At 39.8% G+C, this 26,066-nt stretch overlaps 1 protein-coding gene across 6 annotated transcripts in view; it reads right to left on the bottom strand.

Moving 5' to 3' along the window:
* The window catches only part of HECW1 (HECT, C2 and WW domain containing E3 ubiquitin protein ligase 1), a 260,401-nt gene that overhangs the window by 42,299 nt on the left and 192,036 nt on the right, over window positions 1–26,066 (bottom strand). For all 6 annotated transcript variants that reach the window (XM_026843836.1, XM_026843834.1, XM_026843837.1 and 3 more), the window contains 9 exons: window positions 21,819–21,969; window positions 16,570–16,697; window positions 13,846–13,967; window positions 10,823–11,008; window positions 9,903–10,037; window positions 4,049–4,154; window positions 3,758–3,854; window positions 1,737–1,820; window positions 499–608 (listed from right to left, as the gene is read on the bottom strand). In XM_026843836.1, coding sequence (XP_026699637.1) covers window positions 499–608; window positions 1,737–1,820; window positions 3,758–3,854; window positions 4,049–4,154; window positions 9,903–10,037; window positions 10,823–11,008; window positions 13,846–13,967; window positions 16,570–16,697; window positions 21,819–21,969 — 1,119 coding nt within the window. The remainder of the gene's footprint in view (window positions 1–498; window positions 609–1,736; window positions 1,821–3,757; window positions 3,855–4,048; window positions 4,155–9,902; window positions 10,038–10,822; window positions 11,009–13,845; window positions 13,968–16,569; window positions 16,698–21,818; window positions 21,970–26,066) is intronic.

Below are 26,066 nucleotides of genomic sequence, written 5' to 3'. Positions count from 1 at the left end.
TCTGGAAAATATGTTTCCCGTCAAACCTAAGTTAATGGGCTCAACACGGGAGGTCAGACTATATGATCAAGATGATCCCCTCAGGTCTTAAAATAGATGAGTCCTGGGAAGAAGAGAAGTCTTTGGAACACCGAGCGGAGGAAACTGAACTTTACAGGGGTACTGGAAGTAGTGCAATGCACTTTTGATTTGGAAGCTGCTCTTTGCTCCTGTCATAACATGAATGGGTTTCCATGCCAGTGAGTTATGTTTGGAGTGCACCGTTCTCTTATCCTAATCCTTTCTAATTATATAAGAAGCAGGAAAATACCTTCTTCCATATGAGCAATTTCTCATCTCTGTGTTTCGGCTACTGTTAACTTTTCAACAGATACATAAGACCAATGGCAACTGATTCAGCAAAAAAGCAGCTGGGGTCAGATTTCAAGTGCCCCTTTGTATTTATTAGGAGAAATACCACAAATACAAGATTTTGTATTATCTTCCTCATCCCTTTACCTGGAGAATTTTGGGGTGATGAACAGGGTGAGCAGCGAGGAGAGAAACTGTAACCAGGATGGAAGGCAGCCTGCAGTGGTATGTAGGACATAATATCCTCTTCAAAAAGGCTGCATGGAAAAAGTGATAGGGAGAGATTTGGTTCACATTCATCACAGGAAGGAATGTAAATATGCAGTATGGTGCAAGTCTGCTGTGGTCATAAGTTTAAGGACATCTCTGAACTCACGGATTCATAAAATCCACAGGTTTCCCAAATCAGGCATGGTCACCAGTAACAACGAAAACCAAAATTAATTTTATTAGATGTTTCATGATAACACAGTGGCTCAATCTACTGATAGAGACTAAGGATCTGAGTCTATGTAGTAGATGAGGACAAGTTCAACACATTAGTAGTGAGAAGCAAAGATACACACATCTGTCTCCCAAGTTGTTTTTCTTGGGTCGTACATTTTTATATCTCCCATCTCTTTGACCATTTGGGTTCAGTTGATGGGAATAAGCTGTAAACTTCTTGTGTTAGGCAGTGCTATATGGCACACCAACACTACCTGGGTAATGCAACACTTTCCATGTAAGACCAAGACAATGAAGTAAATCCTTATCTCTGCTGAAAAAAAGTAGCTAGGACCCAAAGACCAAATTGAAGTAAAAACTGAAGCCTTATCTGTATTACCCAAACAATGCTCATCGCACTGTACACTGAGGTTTCATTAGTGTGACATGGCCCTGGATGTGTGGGCAGCACAGCTGTGGTAAAATCAGCAATTTCATGAGCAGTTACATTATTTACTTGTGCTGAAGAAGACAAGATTTCTCCTCCTTGTTTGTTTGTTTGTGGGTTTTTTTTTTGTTTTTGTTTTTGTTTTTGTTTTTGTTTTTGTTTTTGTTTTTGTTTTTTAAAAAAAAGGAAAAAAGAATTTTTTCATTAGCAGGAAACATTTTGACCTGATTCTTTTTTATCTGCTACTTGGTGGTAACAGCTATATTGATTAGAGTTGGCTGGGGATGGAGTTTATTGCATGGATGAAGGCTGCCTTCCAGGAAGTAAGAGTTGACAGATACACTCTGGCTGAATTACTCTGGGCGACTACCACTAACAATGAATCCTATTCTAATTACAATTAATTAACCTGGAGGAGTTAACAAAATGTTTTCAATTATGCTGAGAAAAAGCCAGCCAGCTTCTCTGGTACCGTAAGTAATGAAACGATGCTTTTGATCAAATTGATTACCTCAGCAGAATTACTAAATCTGCATCACAGGACAACTTTTCAAGCCCATGTGTACCCTCTGTCCGAATGTAGTGGATCTTCTCCCTGAAACAGAATTGATATTATTGAGAAGAAAGAAAAAAAAAGAAGAAAATGTGCCATTATCAAGGCATGAACTATGCATAGTTATTATTTCTTGATATTTTGCCAGTTCCTATTTCTCTTCTTACAAAAATGGCAAATATCTTAACTGCCTGATTCATTTTCTAATCTCACTAACAAACTTGCAAAAAATAATTTATATCACTCAGTTTCCTGATCCAAAAGCAAGAGATTTTTATACCGTATTTTAGAAATAGAATGATTCTTAGTCCTTGAAGCTCATGTGTAGTGCTACAGCTAGTCACTGACAGACAGATTTTTTGTTTAAGGCTACAACTAATATGCCACGTTTTGTTAACAGAATTTCACGTCATACCACTTTTTTTTACCTCTGTCAGTTCTATCTGGCAAATAACATTCTAACATAGACTTGATATTAATTGAGAGGTTATACAGTACATGTGGAAAACCAACATTTTGTTTAAATTAATGCTAATAAGGAGTGGGAAACATAGGATCCTATCAGCAGATTAGGACCATGGAAGATACAGATCTACACCCCAATCTGTTTTGCATATTTATTCTAATATCAGGTCAAGGATGTGATTTAGTAGCTTTCTGGGTGGGGCTGTAATGTATTGCAGAATCAAGCCCTGTAAGAGATGGACATTTGTCTCCTAAGAGTTTGCTTAATACCTGCTGTATGAGCATTAGATGATAGCTTGGGATCACTCCTGACCTAAGGTATAATCAAAGCAATGACCTGGAGCAAAGGGCTCAATATCCTGTTACAGATCTCATTATACACTGGCTAAGCTGTCTAGTCCTTATCATTAGTCAATTTTGTTCTCTGCTCAAAAGGAGATAAAAGCATCATCTGTTGTCAGAGAAACGAGAATTCAAATTACAGCTGAGGAAAAAAAAAAAAAAGTCTGGAATAATTTGATGGTGAAGATGAAAAATTCTCAGTTACAGAAATGTACATCTTGAGTACTGGAAGCATTTTTCATTCCACCTCCCTCATTTGAATGTACTAATTCTTCCAGAACGGAAGTCTAACCCTTACACCCAAAGAACTCTTTGTCTGAGCCTCAGAGGTAAAGGATGAGTCAGTAAGGCTATCAGCAGAAACTGCACTGTAGGAGCTTGAAGGCCCTTCCTTTGCTCTTCCTCCCCTCCTTCGCCAGTCCCACAAAGCTGCACTTTTTATTACACACTACAAACTAAGATGGTGCACACTGGCATTGCTGAGGCTGACAAATGCCAGCTTAGGTTCTTGGCCAAAACAACTTAAATTAATATTTGGAATTAGAATGAATTGTAATTGTACTGGCTTCTGGTTCTGTTTTTTTTTTTTGTTTTTTTTTTTTTCTTTTTTTAAAAACCTAATAGGAAAGGAATGGGCAAAAGAAAGATACAATTTAATTACTTTGGAAAGGAGTACCATTAAGTCGTAAGTGAGAAAGATTAAAGACAGGAGTACAATCTACTCCATAATGTTCCTATTTCTTATAAAATCTAGGGTGACTATGTGCCATGGGTGTAAATCCAACCATGAGGTAAAATCCAGGTTCTGCTGAAGTTACTGGACTTTTGCTGCTCATTTCCATCCAAATATAATTTTAATTCTATCTTCTGAAGAGCAAAGTGATAATTGCAGGTAAAGACGTAGTTTCTGCTATTCAGAAGTACTTAAAATGGAAATTAGATATGTCACTATTTGCCCATAGCTTTTTGGTTCTTCTTACTTCTTGGGTGTCTGTGAAAGATAACTATAGTAACTACACTGATTCTGGTGGCCCACACCTACTCTTTAATGGTGACAGTTCCATATGGAGCCCAAGTTCATCCTTTGTACTACTGTTACTACACTCTGGTTTTCACCACTACAGGAAGTCCTTCCTGGAACTTGGTTTCAGCAGCCTGGAAAAAGGGGGTACCTGAGTGCATGGTTTCTGGCCAAGCTGGGCTGACGTTCCTGCAGCATCTCAAAAATGTTGGGTTGGCGTAGAAATGCAACAATCTTGTCATTGTAAGCTGGAAGAGGAAAAACAAATAATACAGAAGCTTTATTTACCATTGAGTGAGGCTGGTGACATCACCGTGACTGTGCAGGGGCACACTGACTGCACTGCCCAGGGCAACATGAAGCAGTGCATGTGGTTGATGAGAAGTTCTGAGAAGCATCTTTGTGAGCACTGCTTTGAAAAGAAAAGAGAAACTTGGCTTACCCAGAGGTAATGTCTCATGATGGTGCTGGTTTCGAATAGCTGTTACGAGACTATTGCCTGGTCTGGCCAACAGAGTAACTCCTCTGTTCCGAGAGACTTCAGAGGCCTATAACATCAGAGGAAAGGGAAAGAGTGACCAAAACTGACCATTGGTAGTACATCAGTCAGCAAAAAGGTTTGTCATCTTTACTTCTGTGACCTTCAGGATGGTCCATGATGCTGACTGACTGAAGGGCAGAAAGCCTACATAAAAATTATAGCTTTATACTTCAGCCAACTTTAAAAAGACAGGTAATTCTGTGCTTCCAAATCGAGGGATGCCATCGTCCACAGCTATCACACCGTTTTGACGCGGCAGTGTAGGTGCCAGAATCTAGAAGTAAATGCAAGTTAATAATGCAGTGGAGTCCTCTGGTTCAATAAAAATAAAATCTCTGTAATATGCAGTCTCTTCTTCTAACGGAACTGCATTTACTTCAAGGTTTTCACAGCAATGTAAATTTGAAAAAAGAAAAAAACCCACAACACTGCAACATATTCACTCAGCACTGTTGAAGGGAAATTCAATATTGGAAATAACATGAGGAAGGTATATCTATGTAGATCACAGGACAGAAAAAGGCTGTATCATCGCAAAAGTGGGTTGCCTTACTTGCATAACCAGAAATAGAAGTTGAATTGTATACACTGAAAAAAGAACATAATCCCAAGAGCTGATAAAAAGAGTAGTAAGAAGGCAATTTATCACTACTAAACTGAGGCACTTAAAGAATGCCACTGTTCTAGACACAGTATCTAGTGAAGGGAATAATGTCAGGGGGGCAGATACGTTAAAGGTGGGAACGCATTTAGGTATGAGAATATTAAAAACATACAATGAGGTCTGGCAATCTGTCCTCAGTAGGTCATTACTTTCTGGGTAACTCTTCGGGGACTTGTGCAAGCTGAGGGTTACCCACCTTTCAGTATGTGTTCCTCCAGAATACGGCTGCAGTGAAGCCAACAGAGGAGCACTGCTATTATACAAAATCAGTGTGAGGACGCCCTGTATCAGGACAGAACGTGTTAGGAATTCCAACTGCCATTCCACTGGGCTAATAGCTGTTCCTTTCTCACTGCACAAATTGTAGTACTTGGCAACCACTTCAGGAAGAAATTGCCCCTACTCCAATATTTTAAATGCTTAGCTCTGCGTCCAGGAAAATGGTGCCAACCCATTTGCAGTGGTACGGCCAAACGCCAGGTCTTCCAACTGGATATAAATGAAAACTGAGAAGCTAAATGTGACTGGCAAGTTGCCTTTGGAGCACATAAAGCATAAAATGTTTATATGTAACAAGATACCGGTCAATGCATTTGATACGTGTCAATACACAGGTTAATGAAAAATCTTAATGACTCTAATTAAACATACTGTAATTGAAAACACGAAACTGCTGTGAAAGTGGATCATGAATGCTTTGCTGAATTATGATTTCACTTGCACCCATTTTATATTGGCATGCATCTGCTGACTACGAGAGAGTAATCCCAGGGTCAGGGACAACAGTCAAGCCCGCAGTATTTAATGGACAGATGTGCTAATCTTGGTCCAACTCTTCTCACCTTTAAAAACAGGAAGAACTTTCAAGCAAGTCATACACAATTCACTAAGTCCCTCTGTGCTGTGCTAAACCTTCTGCCTTTGTCTCCCTCTCAAGCCCCCATGGGCCAGCTGACACTGCAAGTTTAGCTGAGGCTTAGGCAGCTTTTGCTCTGTGACCCAGGCACCATGTGGCCTTTATGGCATTCGCTCTATGCTGTGGAAGAAGGAGGGAACTTAGGTTGTGTACGCACCTTAACATGGCACACTCTGTGGTGCTGTACTTCTCTTCATCACCATCGTTACGCACTGCTAATGCTGCGCTTGGATCATGGCCTTTACATATTAATACTTCTAAACAGTTTTTCTCTGGCAACACAACAGGAAAATTCCCAGCTGTCTATTTAACTTCCATTTTGCTAACACTCCTCCTTCCAATCTTTTAGCTAATACAGTACAATTGATTGCTCCAATTCAGTGTTTAATCACAATCGCCTTGTCTAGTTTGACTTTCTAATTTAATCATTTAATTTAGATTAGCACACTATTCTCTAATTAAAAAACAAAAAAAAAGTGACCCCTCTAATGATTTAGTGACCTGGTTCACCTAATGCAGGGTAATCTGACAGATTTATGGCAGGGTTTAAGAGCTTTGCAATTGATACTGGGATGCTGCAACCAGAGTGGAAAGTCCAAACTATCACAGGAGCCTTTCAATGATATAATACCCTTTCCTGGGTTTTATATCACCGCTGGATTTGAGAGGCTTTTGCCTGTTTGAATCCTGCCACTTGCCTGTTGCGGTTTGGATCAGTAAGATTTATATACTGCTATATTCCAGTACCTCCTCTGCTTTCCTTGCTAACCAGAAACTCTTGCCTCTCCATTATGGATGCCTGCTTCTTTCGTCTCTTGGTCTTTAAAATCTCTACCCTGTAATCATACATGTTGATTTCCACTGCAGATGGAAAGTCCCTTAGAGCGAATGGAAAGTGCTTCTGACCTGTTCTGTTTATAGCAGTGGCAGAAGGAAACGAAGCACTTGGGGACCTATGTTCTTTTAGTTACTGATGGCCAGTAAAGCTACCTGAAATTTTCTTTCAAAAATCAGGTAACTGAAATTAGCATCAGGCAGCATTTTTTTTTTCCCCTGTAAAAGACTGATACCCTTAAAGAAGTGCTTAGTAAAGAATCCGTAGCATTTTTGTCAACATTATATATAATACCATTTAACATCAAGAATCTACTCAGGTGGACATCAAAAATTTTTACAGAGGTCCTTTTAGGAGAATACATCGACATGAAGAAAAGCATAAATATTACAGATTAATTTACAAAGTGGATGCTTTCTTTCTTGGAAGATGGAAATGGAGTACTATTATATGCACAAATAATTTTTTAAAAAACCACAGGCCACCATATAGAGATTAAGGGAAAAAGGGCAGTTTTAATCTCCACTTGGCTTGTTAATAGTTGGGGTAGGCCTTGAATAAAAGTTGGAAAAAGTAAAAAGTTGTTGGAAGCAACAGCCAGCCTTCTATAGAAGCTGTGTAATTGCTGTTTCTGTTCTCTACTGAGAATGAATTTTAAATGTCATAAAACAAATAAAACTGCCATATTTGAGAAAGAGTATTTTTATGTTCCAATTTCACGAGGGAGTTTTAAAAGTACATTTGAAATACTAAAAATCAATTCTTTATTAGCATTGCAAGGTATTCTGTTCAACACCACAGATTATTAGGCAGGAATCAAGGCCACATTTAAGCAAAAATGATTAGCAAAAATGATAAGCAAAAAGGATTTAGAAGATTCATGGATGTCATGGAAGGGAAGGCAGGAGATCACAGTTTTTACATCAACACCACAGCATATTCATGGCACTGCCCCTGGCCAGAGAGCTTGGAAACTTGGTGACTAAGACAAAACTGGCTTTTGCACTGTTTTGGCCTGAAAGTATGAAGATGTGGAGACCCAATGCCCACATGATCTTTAGCTCCTATGGTTCCTATTAGTTCCTATTCTCATTGAATTTTACCCTTGCCTTATTTTGATTGAATTGGCTTGGCTTTTACTACCGAAACTTAGGTCTTGTAATGCCTGTCCTCTCCTAGATTGAACACTTCTATTCATTTTCTAAAAATTCCAGATGTTACATTGGCTTTTTTGTCCGCTGTTGAGACCACAGTTTCTTAGAATCATAATAATTTCTTTATGGTGACTCGGATAAGAGCCATCACTGAGTGTGTGAAGCTGGGGTATTTCTTTTTTCCCACTTTGGGCTCATCTGGCCTATGGCTTTTGTCTGCTCTTTCTTCTACTGATCACTCATTGTCATGAAGTCCCTGGGAAGTCTATGCTCTGGCAACTCGTTTTGGCACTTGGGCAGGATGTCAGGTGTGTGCACCAAGGCAGGGGGTAGAGCTTTTCTTCTCATTTCCCCAGCAATTTCCTATAACTACTCTGGCACCCACCAACAATCATGACTGAAGCTGTGCTGTTCTGCTCTCCTCCAGCTCATCTGACATCTGTACGTACTGTTCAAAACTGGTGGTTGTCTTTCTTGGTCCTTCATACTGTTCTGGTGATAGATTCCAGAGGCCACACCACCTGCTCAGCAAAGAAACCAGCTGGACTGCAGACAGCTGACACATGGCCAGGACAAAGCCCCAAGTGTGTCCCTACAGACATGATTTATAGGACAAAACCACATCCAAATATACTTGGAAGAAGTGGCATGGAACGTGCAGCTCTTAATAAATGAGCTGAGTTGCAAAGGATTGAATCTCTTCCTTGTAAATGGTGGGCTTTTAGGCACCGATCCAAAGTCCTTGGAAATCAATGGGAGTCCTTCCAGTGGAGCAGCAGATACTTCCAGAGAGGGAGCTATGGACTACGACAAGGGTGCAGAAGCACTGTGGGACCTGGGCCACAGAGTCTGTGAGATGAGGTCACCAGACTGACAGCTCCCAAGACAGAAGGCCCCGTTCCATTGGCTGATCATGCCAGATCAGTGGCTTCAATGAGTAGTTGCCCCAGAGAATCAGTACTCAAAAGTATTCAATGCTTTTCACTCCCTTTCCTGTACTTGATATTTCGGGTTTATTGCAAATTGTTCTTTGCCAGCCTTGCCCAACACTTGCAGAAACAAGTGTATTTTTTGGGCTAGGTCATCTGAGTTGCTCAGCTGTGTTTCTGTCCCTGACAAGGTGAATTTGTAAGCGAGCCCCAAGGCAAGCATGGGCCCAAATATGAATCATCATGCAGGTGACTGTCACATTCAAGTCAATAATTCAGTCGCAATAGCAACACTAAACCACAGGCTGTTGGCAGAAGGAAGTTGCTAAGTTGGTGGGAAGATATGACTGAAACAGATCCATTGATACACTTCTGTCTTCAGGAAGTATGTTGCCATATTCACCCAAGATGGGGAAAAACTACCCAAGCTACTCATATGCCTGGTCTGCCTTTGGTCCTGAAGTACTGACCTCACTAGTCAGTCCTCACCAAGTCAGGTCCTGATCCCAACACCATCTGGCAGTGTTCAGACTGGTCCTGCTGCAATAAACTGTGTTAATTTCACAAGCATTTCTCTGGATGTTTTTCTGGAAGAGGAAGATCATTTGGCCATAATTCATCTCTGCTCCTATTTAGCTTCAGTCTTTACAAATCTTCAACTGTATGGATTGCCATATGACAAATCTGGTTGCTGGTACATTTTCCTCCTTAAATCAACAATACAAACCCAGGATTTATGCTGCTATCAATCCTGCCCATGGCCCTCAGTGATAAAAATCATCCCCAGGAAACATAGGAAAGTTCAATGTGATTGAAAGCTACGGAAGCAAACCTCAACATACATTACTACGATACAGCTAGAGAGTATATCTTTTCAGAGCACAGTGTCACAGTGGGGAGTAAAGAAACATATGAGGCTGCTGAAGTATCAGGCTATAGAAATAATGAATGACTTGACTTTAAAAAAGCAAGACTAGGATGTCAAATACGGATTCTTCTTTTAAGATGTATTTTGTCACCATTTCACTTTGGTTATTTAGTTTTACTTGTTTATTATTTTATTCTGAAACTATCAACCTTTATTACCAGCAAGCTCTGAGGTAAACCCTTCAAAAAGAAAAAAAAAATCCTTTATTTTATTTGGAAGATAAAAATCCACAAGACAGTCTGTTTAAATGAATTTTAAAGATACTAAATGCTTTTAATTCTACAGAAGACTGCTATCAAAAGTAACTGTATTGATACTAGCACAGTTACCTCTCCAGCGCTGTAGCTACGAAGTCGCTGAAGATGTTGCCTGTGAGTCAGGTGATTGGGGAGACGACCATTCTGCAGCGGGATCCTGGGATCTATGAAAGTGGTAGCACGGCTATTGTGGTCAACGAAGAAAGACTGAAACACACAAGAACAATGTTTTTCTGTAAGAAGACTGACAACACTGATGTTTCCCAGGGCAGGGGTGGAGTCCCCATCTCTGGAGGGGTTGAAGAGTCAGGTTGACCCAGCGCTGAGGGATCTGGTGGGGTTGGGAACAGTCAGTGTGAGGTTAATGGTTGGACTGGAGGATCTTCAAGGTCTTTTCCAACCTAGATGATTCTGTGATTCTGTTATTGTGGGATTGTAAAGTGAATATCACTAGCAACTGTGTGTCAGAAATACCCTGTTTACGTACAGTCCATGGAAGATTATCGGCAAATAAGACTTTCTTAGTTGAAACTAGAATAGCTTTTGGAAAATACCTGAAGCTATGTAGGTCAAAATCATGTGTAAAGGCCATGAAGTAAGCAAGACAGAAGAGAACAGAATTACTGGGGCTACTACCACTTTATCCACTTGCAGTGGTTCCACAAGTCACTCAGCAACGCTTCACTGGAGGCAGAGACACTAAGCCAGATTTTGCGGTCATGATGGATCTAAACTCTTGACTTAAACTTTTTTGCTAGTCCAATGCTGCCTTGGGTATGGTGTGATATGGTGTGAAAGCTAGAGGGTCACCACTATGCTTCAAAACATTTGTTCCTGAAGCTTTTTTCTTCTTCTAAAATAACTCGGCTTGCTGCTTGTGTTGTTTAAACCAAACTTTCAACAATTTTGAGTCAAGAAGGAAGGAACCTTTAGTGATTGTGTAGCCTGACGTGCTGTGTTCAATGAGTGATTAGTTTTGTTGGCGCCCTTACCTTGCCCTGCTGGTCAGTTTTTATCTCCCAGCCACGAGGAAGCTCCAGTCGGGTATCAGCGAACATGTTGATAAAATTTACCAGGTCTCTGTTGTGCTGATAGCGCTCAAAATTACGAGCATCTCTACGGATCTTCAGAATCATATGCTTCAAGCAGGTACTGTTAGTGAAGACTCGATAGGCACTCTATGAAATGGAAAACAAAAGTGAGGAAAACCAGTTCTGATGTCAAACCCCCATATTTGGTTATTTCATGGGACATGTGCCCAAAGAACTGAAGCAACTCCTGTTAGAGTCAAGAATCATTTCCATCTCATTGTTTTGATTTTAACGAGTACTTTACATGAACACTTAGAATTAAGAAATACAATCTGGAAAGGGAAACATCCCACACATTATGCACAGTTAGTTTGTGCATAAACTGCCTTTTTAACACACTCCAAAAAGACGGTCATCTAAAACGCCACACACTCAAGATGGATGTAGCTGTGCCTATTTCATTGCTTTCGCTGGTCAACAGGAACACTGACTGTGAGACTGGATGATGCCAGCAAGATGCAAGGACAGCTGTGAACATGTATTTATGCTATAATTCAAATTAAGATGCATGTGGTAGGATTCATGAACTTAAGAGGACTGCAGTGCGGATGTCTGCATCTAAGCTTGCTTCCTTATTTATGGTCACTTTATAGCCACAGGACAGAAACAGACACTTTCAATTGTCTATTTTTGGAAGATATGGACCATTTCCTGGAACTGAATATTTGTTTCTGCAATGACTGCAAAGTGTGTCAGATGGAGACGTTTTCATGAATGAGACGAACACCACCTCTCAGGCATCTAGTTGTATCTCACAGTGGGCATTAAATACACCTCTCAGAGGAACTTGTCCTGATGCAGTTCTGAGTGAGATAGTGCTGATCTGGTTGCAGAACAGGGGCCCAAGTGAACTATATTTGTTGCTGCTGTTGCTGAACTATATTTGTTGCACCAAAACACAGTTGTGGTAACAACACTTTTTCTCATCCACAGGCCACTCTTGGGATCTTTTACTTCAGGGAAAAAGCTCCTGAAGACTGGGTAGGAAACTTTAGAAAAATCTGTAACCCTTCTGAGCATTTTGCTAGAGAGAAAATGTGTGCAGTGGTTCTGCTGGTCAGCTCAAATGATTTAATCACTCACTAGATTAATACAGGATCACTGGAGGCCTCGTGTCTCCAGTGGCGTGAGTCCCAGTGTGCACACCTGTACTCTGTCCAGAGAATCTGACCCAACAGCTTTGAATTGTTAATTCCTGTGTACATTTAATGCATTTTAGCCACTATAATGCAATAAAACATTTACAAATATTATCTTTACTACGTAAGGATTGATTGTGGTGGTAGTGCTGAGAAGAGAACACTCCCTGCAGCACAGGGTCCCTAATTATGGCAAGGGTTGGTAAATGTTATGAAATCACAGAGATATGATCTCTGCCCTGAAGATATGACCTGGTTATAACCCAGGAAAGCTTCGTGGTCACAGATTGCTAAGGTCCCAGCCTCCTCCTCTCGGTAGAAGTTGTATTTTGATCTAAAGTGTGATCAGTGACTGTCTGAGTATCTGCTAGTTGTACTAGGGAAAGAAAAAATGTAATGTAGTTTTATCCCTCAATGGAAATAAAGTATATGAAAAATGTGAGCCTTTCCCTTTTAATTCCAACGGGTGGATTTTCCAATCCCAACTTCACTGGCATAATTAATAGCTTGAAATGTTAATAGGGGCTTGTGGTTAAAATATTACAACCATGTTAAGCCAGAAGTTATGTGAGCCATTATTTCTGTACAAGTGGAATCTGTATGACCATTTGACAGACATTTCAATAGATTATTCTGGCTCTCATATTAGAGACAACTTTATAAGCTCAAACTGAAGGCCTCTCTTGGCTTTTTTTACTTCGATGAGAAATAAAATGGGGATTCAGTCTCTTGTGAGCTGTTCCGTACACCACCACGGAAGCAGTTGCTCATTTTGCAAACAACTATGCCAAATGAAAATGATATTGCTCCCAGATATAAATCATCATACATCACCCTGTCAACGGAAGAAATTATGTGCACTCTGTAACCTAGCTCAGGTAATGTCAGATGAGTTAATATATCCCTTCCTCTGCAGGGTTTCATGGGCAGTAATCTCTGGCAGATGCTTGGAGGTGGACAGCTGGCTTCAACCCACAAAGCACCACAGCCAAAACTTGATGTTTGTGGTTAGCAAAAGACCTGTGCTGAGGCAACTGATGAAGTGTTTTCTCTTCCTTTCAAAAAGAAAGGTCATCCCTACCCAGAAATGAATTACTTTCCAAATGTTCAGAAGTCATGTGTAGATGCCTAGCTGAACTACATTCAAGATAAGGAAAATGAAGACTGCATCTCCTTGGGAGATTTCCCTGTCTCCTTCCTCCAGGTTGACCTATCATTACATTTTTTTCCACTCCACACCAGGTTTGCAAGACAACATGCAGATTTATTGCATTACTGGAAAAAAAAATTCATTTTCATTCTTGTTTTTTCCAAAATAGATACACTGACTCAAATCAGTATTTCTTTCACTGCATTATGCCCACCTGCTTCTTGGGAGTGCAAACTACAAGAGTTAATAATTTTTTCCCCTCTATTTCCCTGCGACTTGATGGTATCTCAGTAAGACTTCTCAGGAACATGGCTCAAAAGGCAACAACCTCACTCCCTGCAGCAACAGAGAATAGAATCAACCAAACCAAAACCAAGAGTTGCTGCTTACTCTGGAAGGATAACATTAATGGACTTCTCTGGACCAGGGAATTCCTTGTGTGAGACAGAATCCCAGAAAGAGTCTCCTTAGAGCAGCCTGCCTGTACTATCCCCAACCTGGTCTGGTGCTCAAAAAGGACAACTGAGCCCCAAGTCACACAATTCAAATTCACTATGCGTTCCTCCCAGAGGCCTGGGGCACAGCATTTGGATCCAGAAATCAGTAGTGTGAGAGACCAAATCGTAATTACTCACATAGTTTGCGTGCAGCACAGTGAAGAACTCTGGGTTGGTGATGAACTTCACAGCTGGAGACTGCAGCAACAAGGTGATTTTTTGAGAATTCACAGGAGAAAGAGAACCTTCTCTCCTAATCTCTGGACAAAAGAAAGAAAAGCAACAAAATCTTATTAATGTAGTGGCAAGCGCACTCTATTATTTAACCTTTAATGAGCGGCTGCAAAAGTGACAGTATAAAAAAGTCGCCATCCTGCCCAGTGCACCTACCTCCTTTGTGTTTCCAAGACAAGCCTGCTGGCAAACTGGTAGATGTTCTCCTTATGATTAGTGGTGCAGTGCTTACAGCAGCAAGGCAGGAGCTGGACGCTTTTCTGTACTGTATGTTATAAAATTCTGTGTCATATCTACTGCTGTGTCTAAATATCAGTGTGACCACAACAGTTCTTACCAGCTGAGGATTTGGTTCAATACTGTCACCCAGGTCCTGACTAGCTCCCCCCACCGATGATTTTAGAGAGATCTGATTTCCCTATCCAGCTTGAGGGGTTCACCAGCAGAAAGCATTTGGTATCAGGACTGGGTTAAGGAAGCCCCCTCCCTCACACTCACATCCATGTTGGTGCTGCAAAGCATTGTCCTTTACTTGTAATTGCGTTATTTTTGGCAAGTCCATGGTTCTGGGGACTTGTATGGTAAAGAAAACGCTGTAGAGATGGGAACTCCTGGACCTTTTACAGCCACCAGAAAAAATGTTTCCTACCGTGGAACTGTGGCTTGAGTGTGAAGTTCTCGCATTTTCAAATACAAGCCAACTTTTATTTGCAGTCCAAGGAAACTGGATGCAGATGTCATCAACAGAATAAATATAGATTCCCATTTTTTTCTTATCGATTATAACCTTTTTTTTTTCCTTCCTGCTAGACACATCATATTATTTTATCCACTTAAAACTCCAGACCGGATCCATCAGTGGAGTTAAATTGATTTACTCTGTCTTAGAATCTGGATTACTGTGCCTAAATTGTATTCCTTCTGACATTTTTCATTTAAATTAAAAGACAAATAGCAAATACATCATACTGCAGCTTCTTCTTATTCTAGTGTGGTTTACATCACCCTTGACCTTTTACTTCTTGACATTTTACAAAATATTGACTTTTTATCCTAAAAGCAAAGTAATTATCTATAGCAAAAACCATTTCCTAATCACTTAAGATGACATAGATCATACTCATTACCTCTTCGGGGTTAAAACAAAAAAGTGAATATTACATAACTGACCTAAATACTTACTGGTAGCAATTCCTATTAAATTACTATTTTATTATGTAGGCTATGTCAGTAAATGATGATACATATTACAATTAATGACTACATTACTTATAATTTAAATACTAATAATACAATGTGTAACTCATTTCCATTTCAGCTGCTAATTTAGAGGACTGGTTTCTAGCTATAAGATCCAGTGTAGGTAAAAGGTTCCTATAAATTGCAATATAAAGGATTGCAAGGAAGCTTTGAATATCAAACATTAAACTTTCTTGGTCAAAACTGATTTTCAAGCTAAAAACTAACGGATCAGGAAAACAAACAGGCAAAACTGAGTATTTTTCTTAACTTGTTAATAAAAAAACCTAAGTTCACTCTTTCGCTGTGTAATTCTTCCCATTCAAAATGCAACATTAAGAAAATTCAAGCAGACATTGTGCTGCTTCTTTCCTTTTGCCAATGCTGGTTAAAGAGGGAGCAAAAGGATGGCAAGAATTCAGATTTACTTCCAGCAGACAACACAGAACACAAACTTAGGTGGAAGTAAGAATGATTGAGGGGACGAGAACTGGCTGTTAATTTTGGTGGGGCAAGTTCTCAAACAAAGCAGACAGTTATTTTTGCGTGTCCACAAGTTGCATAGTGGGCACTAGTCTGATTGCTGGTGTTTCTTAGCTGAAATGAACACTTAGGCTGTAGTTTCTCATATGTTTTAAGTAAACAGAGTATGACCACCACCGAAGAGTTTCCTCCCATCCCATCCTGTCCTGGGTACACATTCTCCTCTCCCCCTTTGTAGTGACACTCATTCTTGTCTGGTCATCTAAAGAGCCAGATGAAAGCTGTAAACAACATTAAGTACAAAGATGGCTGTAAACAACATTAAGTACAAGAAACAAGGTTATTTTTCAGGCAGATCAGTTCTCTGCTCCGGTATGGGGTCCTGTCACATGAGTAAGTGATGAGCAAAAAGACAGCTGTGCCTCCTCCAGAGGCAGCCCACACTTAGATCAGCTCATAGCTATCACAAAATTACAACTTTAAAAACACAAGTATTTCATACTCAACGCCAGGGCCACTGCAGGTGTGACCACATGGGCAAATGTGGCAGCGCAGAAGCTGTCCCCTGAGAGAATAAACTGCAATGCCCCAAGATAAAAATCACGCTGCAGCAAAAATAAGACAGCACTTTCAACTACTAAGGTGAAGAAAAAATTTCCTTCTTAATTTCAAATAGCCCTTTACTAAAGTAAAAATGCTTTGACTGTCTTACTAGTTGTTAAAAAAGAACTGAGGCCTTCATATCTACCTTTGTACCTAGCTTCAGGTCTAAAACCTGTACCTTTGAGTCCAAACCTCTTTTCTTTAACTAGTTTTTGCAACCCAGTATAATAAAGTTCCGGCCTCTCATGGAAATGCACATTTCCCCCGAACTGACTGGCACTAAACATGCCACTTTCCCCATACCTGAGCTCGGCTGGGAAGGCTCTGCCTCAGAGTCGCTTCCTCCTCCAGTGGGAACTCTCTCCACCCTGTTTACTACAGCATCATCTTCAGCCCGCTCTGTTGCAATAGTTCGCTGGATATTCTGGTATCTACATACATTCAGAGAAAGGAACAACATGTTTTAGTTAATAGAAGAGCTTTTTGGTGCTTTCTACCTTAACAATCAGAACTGGTTTTGGATTATTCCAATACTTCTATCTTCAGCATATGACAGTGTAAGAGCACACCCAACTCTTCTCCTTCAACTGATGCAGCTAGTCACACCCGGGCCAACCATTACTCTTGCAAATATGGCATTTTGCACTGACTAGCAAATGGGATGCAAAGCAAGGAATGCTCAAAGGTCAAATTTACACAGGTGTTTAGGCTACACATTGCTACTAGGCTTTCCTTTACAACATCTGGAACCTAAAACTACTGGTAGATCCTGGTTCCCACTGTCATTTAGTCTTGTGGCAGCATAGGCAATGAAGTAAGGATCAATCCTGTGATGCACTGAGTACCCTTCAGCCTTTCTTATTACCTTATTGGATGCACTCGCTCAATCCCGAAAAGGTAAATAATTACTCTATTAAGAGTGTTCACAAAATATTTATTACAATACTGCACTGCCAACAGTTGGGAACACTTCCATTTTAGTAGGCAATGTGGAACGTAAACTAGTAGGTGGTGTGACCTCTAGGAGCTACAATCTAATCGATATGACAGCCACAGAAGAGTACAATAGGATGTAACACATCAGCTGAATGAACAGTATGAGGATGCAAGTGTTATGTCCATTTTTGGAAATCAGTGGGATTGGGCATTCAGCTTGAGTGGTGACTAATTGCAGAGCAAGGAAGAATATAAAGAATATAGAATATTCTTTAGAATATAGAAAGAATATAGAGATAATCAAACAACAGTGAGGAGGACAACAGAAGAAAATTCTGAATAAAAACCTGCAAATGCCTTTAAAAAAAACCCTATGTCATTTCCATACTAATCACGGAAATAATTGCCACATAAATTAATGTCAATGGGACTGATCATGGTCAGAGGATGAGCCCAATCCTGAATACTTTACCAGATCAGGAATAAAGTATATACCTGGTTTTGGAAGTGGCCTACAGTGTTTTGAATTTGCACTACACAAAAGGAATTCTAGCTAACTTATTCACTCATACAGACAGATGAATAAGATGGCAATTCAAGATTTTTTTCTACTGGCAAGCTACGAATATGTCTTATGTACTGAATAAGCAAATATATTTTATATACAGAGAGAGAAAGAAAAGATAAAGAAGCATAAGGAGAAGAGAAAGCAAAAGAGAAAGAAAGAAGCAGAAGGAGAAAGAGGAGGAAAGAGAAAGCAAAAGAGAAAGAAAGAAGCAGAAGGAGAAAGAGGAGGAAAGAAAGAAAATAGGTTATCTTAATTATTTAAATTATTACAATATATAAATTATTTAATTAGCTTTTACTCCACCCCAATATTTTTAATTTCTGCATCGCTTTTCCATATGTATATAAACCAGGATAGCTTTACTGCCTGCATTTAATCTGATTCAGCATTGTTCGTGTCTCATTTTTCTCTTTTTTCTTTCCTCATCTTAAGTTCTGACTTACAAATTTTACTTTCTTTCTCTCTCTTTATTTGTTAAGGCACACTTTATTCCAAATTAGAAGTTAATCATAAGTTAATTCCTCAAAGTGACACAGGATCATTAAAGACAAGCAGGTAGGATTTGGCTTTTACACCCCTCAACAAACATCTCTAGTAGCTCACTCTAACCCAATCTTGGGCAGAAGGGCTGGAGATAATTAAGAAAAATAATCAGATTTTTAATAGATTCATGCTTTCACAATACTATGCGTGTCCCCCAATATTCAAAAGTTTTTTGAAACTACATTTAGTGTGTATTTTGACAGTTCAAGTAAACATACATTTTTTCAAGGAAATTATGATAGTAGGTTTTGCAACAGCATGAATTTTACTGCATTTTAAACCTTCTGTTTTAGAAATACATTTCACATTTATTCACTTGACTGCAGGCAATTGAATGAACTTTCCATTCCAGTACTGGAGGAGTTTTACAACACCCACATGCAACAGAAAAGGTAGGGAGAAAAAAAAAAGTTCATATAATCAAGGGATATAAACACACTTATAAAAAAACTTGTAGCTTCAATTTAATTAGACGGTAGAAAATCCCTACTGGCAAACCTTAAAGAATAACACTAGCTGCATGCCAACAAAAGGCTACGTTTTTCTTTTGGGTCTCAATATTATAAAATCATCTTATATAAATACCAGAAAATGCCAAAGTAATTGCAGAAAACATTGAAAGTGCAAAAGTTATGGGAATGCCTCTGGAAATGTCAGTCTCCTTTCAAAGTGATTTGTCAAAGAAATGGAGGTTTAGAAATACCACACTGTGGCTGTCTTACCCATTATGGTTATAATTTCTTATGTTACTTATTTCTTTTTAAATTAGTGCAAAGACAAGTCAAGATATACACATGCTGCAAAGCACCTCTCCAACAGAGCTTGACCAACAAGGGTTCTTACCTGCTTTGCTAACATTAGTAAGCAAGTCAGGTAGTGCTATAAAGAATGAGCAAGTGTCTTTAAAATAAGAGGTATAGATGTCTCTGGAGTTTGCCCAACACCTGGATTCCAGTTTTGCATTCCCTGTATCCTCAAGTGCCTAGTACAGCTAATGGGAATCTTGAAGCACAGAAGGAAAGCAGGACTAGGCTCAATCTATGGGGCTTTTTTCAAGCTGAATTTCCAAAGTTTTGTGGTTTTGGCAGGGCTGGAAATACCAAGCTTCCTTGTAATATTTTGGTCTTTCCATTCCCTTCCACAAATGAAACCAGGAAGCTGAAAAGTGAGTAGATTGGTTTAAAGAGAAAAGTTGCCAAGTTTTTTCGAACTGCTAAGTGATTTTTGAGTCCAATTTTTGTTTGAGGTTAGAGCAAAAGTTCAGGCTGCTGCTAATTCTATCAGCAAGGTCTATGTTTGCTGTTGCCTCACCTAAAATGATTCTCAGGTGTGTTTGACGAAAAACATTTCAAAAAATGAAGTTTGAAATACAACAAAACAGTATTTCTAAAATGAGTGCTTAAAACAAAACCCGATCATCCACAGTGCTGATAATAACTATTTACAAAAAGTGGTTTTCCTCACAATCCTGAAATCTGGACACACGAAATACTTGAAATTAGCTGTAGGATAACAACAATTTAAAAAACTGTAACATCCAGGTTGAAAATATAGAAATTATTTGTCACTGGACAAACGCTCAGAGATTCAGTATGAATGTCTTTTACTAGAATCTTAGGAAATATTCCCAAACTTGGGAACAATAGGAGTCCTCTGTATTCAACTTCTCAAATCAATAGAGCTCTTTGGCAGAGTGTAGAGAATCACCAGCTTTTTTCCATGACAGTTCGTGTTTAAGAAGTTGCAAAGCACTTAGTCTCCAATGGGACTCGGGTCAAGGAGAGACTGCTGAAAACCCTCTCTACTTCTCACTTTGTAACTGGATATGTGAATACTAAAAATAGAGAGATTCAAGGAATGTCAGTCCTATTAACTGTCAATTCCCAACCCAAACCAGTGATAATCAAGTCATACCCAGGAAAGCTAGGCAGCCTACATGAAAACACGGAAGCAAGGAAGTCACAAACACAATGCCTACCCTTCAGTTTCTGCTGAGATAGTTGGTTTAATGATTAACCTGCGGCTAACTAACAGAGTGGTAAATTCTTACACAGGCTCTTACACTTATTCCTTTCTTGGTTATGCTGCACTTATACAACCTCCCCCAACAAAAAAAACCAACTGATATATGTCCACAACAGAGCTTTCTGCTTTCTGTGGCAGACAAATAGTTTGAGCTTTGACATGGCCCAAATCCCTCTTAAAGACAAATGCTAAATGGCAAAAAAGTAATGTAAATCCATTGAAAGAATTACATTAAACATTCACTTTCTCTAGGTTTGTGGGGTTTTTTTTGTATTAACATGGGAGTTTGGCACATTTTTACGAAGCTATAACGAAAACAAATATTGAGCAGGTTCTTTCACTTCTGCAAGACATGTTATGAAATACTGAATTTTGGTGGAAAAAATTGTTCAAGAGCATGTTGATGGTGTCAACTTGAGTTGCAAAACAACCACATTAAGAAGGCTGGTTTGCTCTCTACAAGTTACATTAACTTTCTAGTTGTTGTCATTCAGGGCCCAGTTCTCCTTACACACAGTAACTCCCAAACTATTCTGCAGTCTGAAAGACTGCATTGAAACTCTGCATCCTTCTCTCAGCTGCAGAGATTTCTCTTAGCCCATTAAAAAAAAAAAAAAAAAAGACCAAAAAGCTTTCATGGCATTTTACGTGCTATAGTTAGAATATAATTTCAGTTTTGCTTGTCTTTTCTAGAAACCATATCATTACAGTAAGCGGGAAATTAAAAAAAAAAAAAACCTTTTCTGAAGTAAAAAAAGGTTTTTGACCAATTGTTTATTTGTTCTTTTTCCTTTTAAATTCAGTCTGAAAAGCAAGCACGAGAAGGAAACTAAACAAATCTATGTGTGGACTAGTCAAACAAAGGGAAAATGTGCGCCATGTTAAGAGATACCTCAGCCAGCTCAGAATGAACTGACAGATTTACAGGGCCCAGTGCAACACTAAGCAGATCTGTCTATGTCTAGAAATGTGTACAGTTCTATTAGAGCAGTGCTCTGCCCTGGAAAAGGAGACAGACCTTTCAACAGGCCTAACTAGCTTGAGTAGAAACGCCACACTGATACGGCAACACTATTTCAATAACAGTCAGCTCAGAAACCTCTGCAGTGTAGCACTAGATGCCAACCCATCGATACCACTCTTACAGTTAAATAGCAAAAGCGACTCCATTTTTTGGAAGAACACTTCTATGCCTTCCATGAGTCATTTCAAAACAGTTTTCCAAAAGCCTCTTCTTGCTTTTTGAAATTTTTTGCAACATCTTTCACTCAACAGAACTTCTTAAGTGGGCAAGTTTGGGTACTGGACAGTGGGCACACCAGCAGGCTGAAGGAGATCAGCAGTGGGGACAGGAAGGTGGACTTGGACAAGGAGGAAAGAAGAATCCTTAGGGAGCCACTGGGGAAGGAAGGAAGCTACTGGGGCAGTGTGGAAAAAGAGGGAGCGCAGATCTCAAGGGAATATAGGTGCAAACGCTCACCGCCGGTTCAGCTGCTCCATTTGCTGGATGGAGCCAGACCTGTGGATCCCGTCTGGCGTCGCTGCGGCCGTGGGGCGCTGCCACGTGGTGGTTCGGTTGACGTGATCAACGTAGAACACCCTCCCGTGGCTGTCTATCCGGGCTTCCCAATCTAGGGTTGGAAAAAAAGGAAGGGGTGATGCTGTCAGTGGGATGCCTTCCAGAAAACTGAAACGTGGGAGATACATATAAACACACACAGATATACACAGACAGGGTATATACACACGAGAGATACTATACATAGTCTACATGCATGCAATATATATTATGTGTATATATTCAAAGTATACACTTAAATGTGTATATATACTATGTGCTTGTCTCTATATATGCATATGCAGTATATGCGTATACATAAATATTTCACACACAGCACATAGGTAGCCTATGGAATTCACTACCACAGACTATGAAAAACAAGTGACATAGTGGCTACATTTTTTAAAGGGCTGGATAATTTTACAATTAATAATATTAGTTGGCTGGATTCATTGCAGGTCGGGGTAACCACATAGAACCAACCCTGAGTAGAAGAGGATTGTATCCGAACTAATACAGCAACTCCCAGGTTTTCTTTTTCGTTATGTTTCAGAACAAACATGTTTCATTTCTCTCTTTTTTATAAAGTGGCTTTGAAGGATACCATACAGCAATTATAGGCTCCCCTGAAACCTGCTCACAGCCTGGTTGGATATATCCTTAGAAATCTCTCTAAACAGATGAGTATCATCAATCTATTGCTCTGGTGAATGCCAACTAGATTGAAAGTTTGCAGCATAATATTGAGCCTTCCATCACTACTGTTTCCTGCTAATGTTTATGTTGTCCCATGATTGAAAACTAGAAGTTATTTGGTATATGATGGCTTGTGGAAAATGGTAATGCTGATAAAATAAAGTGTTTGGAACAGGAGAAATTAAAAGTGAGTTAGCTAGCAAAGCCACATATTAAATTGGTTGGAATGTATGAAGTAGTGATATAAATTAGACTTGCTATCTTCATATTTCTACATGAACCGTCAGCTGATGATGTATCTATGTAAATATATGCACATACCTTCTACATGTGTTTATATACAAACCTCACTCACATTCACACACAAATGCACATATGGGGATTACCTTTGGTGGCAAACACTTCCTCTTATTCCCATATTCTTACTATGATACCCTCCTTCCTGATGAGTCCACTCCTTCTTCTATGGTTTTCTATGATCAAATTCAGGATCAGCTGGATTTCATACTTTACATATTTTATTTTCTGCTCTCTAAGAGTAGGACTGGAGTTGTACCTCTTCCTGCTGCATCTGGAAACCTGTCCTTCATGACCAGTCCCCATCCCCTGAATGCTGGCCCTGGCTAAACTCGGTTCCCATACTTGGGTTAGTTCCAGTCAAGTGCAGGCTGCCCCCTGACATGCTAATCCCACAGACCTTAGAAGATGGGCACTGGAAGTCCTTGGAGGCATTTTCTGTAAGACTCCAAAACAAGGAAAGCCATATGCACATGCATTATTTCTTTCAAAGCTGACTGTAAGTACCTCAGTCCTTATAGACACAAAACCTATAGCCACACCACAGGTACACACAGAGCATCTCTCACTGTGAACATCACTATATAATTCTTTCCACCGGGTAAAGTTTCCCAAGGATGTTGTAGCTGTTTCAAGAGCAAGATCATAGCTTTGTGAAAATAATGTCTAAACCATAAGACAACAAAAAACAGCACACCAAGTACAACAGATGCACACTGAAGGAAATCAGACCGACACATGAGGCAGGCCGAAGGCCAGAGCCTTGCTGAGCACGCTGTCACCGGTGGCAGGTGTACCACCGTGGGTGGGGAATGGTCCTTCTGGAGCTATGCATTATCTGCAATATCCTCAAGGAAAGAATCTTGGCCAGATCAGAGGTGACATGATGTACCTTAACATCATGGAGATCTTCGTTTTCCTTGCTGTTGTCTGGCAAGGGACAAACCCTAGCCCTCACCCCAAACTATTGTAGTATACATGTAACAAGTAGAGAATAATAAAGGTTGATGGATAACTAGAAGCTTGTAGGCAGTGCTGTAGATTCACACCCCAGACAGCCTACAGAAGACACCAACTGGTCATATTGGTCTGAAGCCTGCTGATAGACACTTAGTAAGAATAATACTAACTGATTATGCAGTCAAACAAAGGCTTCTCATAGTCCAGCCCTGTGCACTACCGGGTCTAGAGGCCATGGGGTAGTGTCTCTCTAATTAAATGCAGCTCAAAGTTCCTAAGCTTCTAAGCATAATACTTACAAACCCATGAGCAACGAAACTTGTCCAGAGTTTGGAGGTCACAGGGAAAACATCAGGTCAGGATCATGCAGGCTGGATTACAACTTCACGAAAGCTCTCTCTCTGTTGGATGTAGCAGACATCCAGCAGTAGTACGTACAGACATGAACTATGTCTATCTGGGAGCGTTGCTTTATTGATTTATGCTTTACGGGTATATACGCCTGAAACCATGGGCTGACACTTGCATTGGCATGCTAAAAAATTAGGAGCTGCATGTCACATGGCTTTTGAGAAACCTTCAGCCATACTGTTTCTTGCAACAGAATTTCTAATCAGCTGAATACTCTTCTTTCAGTCACCTGGGAAGGCTGTCAGGAGGTAGTGGGTGCGAATAGTTTTGTTGTACACAGGTGGAGGGTGCACTTTCTGCGTTCCCACGAGACAACCTGTAAGTCACACAAGCCACTGAAGCTGCATATGGTACCAGATTTGTGCACAGATGGATGGATACCTGCACAGAGAGGTGAACAGGCTGACAGGTGAACTGACAGACAGAGCTCTGCTTCTGAGCTGTGCTCAAGTCCCTTCATGTTACTTCAGGGGCATAGATGATCTAGGAAGCAGCCAAATCTCCTCGGGGTCTTTTGTTAGTTTTTCAGGCAAAATAAGACTGTCACTACAACAGAGACTAACCTCCATCTAACCTTCGCAGTAAGAGCATTCTGGAGCACAGGCTGGGGACAGGACAGCACTGGTTCTTGTTCTCCAGTGATCCTCTCCATCAGCCGACTCGTGTTTCACAGCAGTCTCTGAAACTGCTCTGATTTATATCAGAAGATGCAACTTTTTCTGGCAGGACCATAATCCTGGTGGGGCAAAGTAAATACAGTGTCTTTCCCTTTCCAAGCTCAGCCACACCTTCAGCAAGGAGCAGCTCTGAACTGGGCACATGTATTTTTCTTGGCTTCAGTTCTGTAGGGTTTCGAGCAGTACTAGCAAGCACACGCATAGTAAGGAGTGACTATTAATGCTGTCATGAGACCGTACAAACTCTGCAAACCTTCCATCAATCTTTAGGCCTTAACATTCAGACTGGTCATTAGGACATTCCTACATAAATAATGAATCTGTTCTACCTTATTTTCCTAAAGAAAAACTGTCTTAGATTAAATTGCCTCCCCAAGACCAATTATTGTGGGGTTATGATAAAACAAAGTTATTCAGAAAACTACCCAAAAGAGAAAGAAGACTGTCTAGAAGATTCTCCATGACCAAAGTAAAACCAGTCAATGCTAAACTCGAAGCACTGGCACCTTATTTTCAACTTGATTTATGGATGGAGCTAAGGCTGCATGTGAGAAGTAAGCTAACTTTGATCATATAACTCAGGTTTAAAATATAAAGTTTCTTCCTTTCACATGATTGAAGAACTATTTGTCTAGGATTAAGAGGTATTAAAGGCACTGAGATAGTGATACTGGATGCTAGAAGAAGAAACATTTCTAGACTGAGGCTGTAGTTTCCATTTTGAAATTAACTTAAAATTTTATGGAGAGATTTTGGAAACAGGCTTCCTAGGTGATATGTCCAATTCAAATTTTGGCCCCCAAATTAATTTAGTACAGTCTATTCCTATTAAGATAATATATTTAAGCCCACAGTGTCATCTTTTATTGTAATAATGCTGTTCTATGCAAATGCTAAAACAAAATCCTACAAAGGGATATCACTTCTGTGCTGTATCACCACACATTGCATTTCTCGTCCTTAAACCCTGTTGTGAAAACACTTGTGAAAACCAATGGTAGAAACATTTGCCTTTTGAGGATAATTATAGCAAAGAGGAAAACTGTATTAAATTGGTGATGTAAGAATATGGGACAGATTCACAGTATGTTTTGTTTACTTGAGTGGTGTCAGTATGCTATCATTA

This window comes from Athene cunicularia (genome assembly GCF_003259725.1).
Source record: "Athene cunicularia isolate RWA chromosome 2 unlocalized genomic scaffold, athCun1 chr2_part2, whole genome shotgun sequence".
Classification (NCBI taxonomy): Eukaryota; Metazoa; Chordata; class Aves; order Strigiformes; family Strigidae; genus Athene; species Athene cunicularia.
Note: the sequence above shows the minus strand (reverse complement) of the source record. Positions and strands in the feature narration are given on the sequence as shown.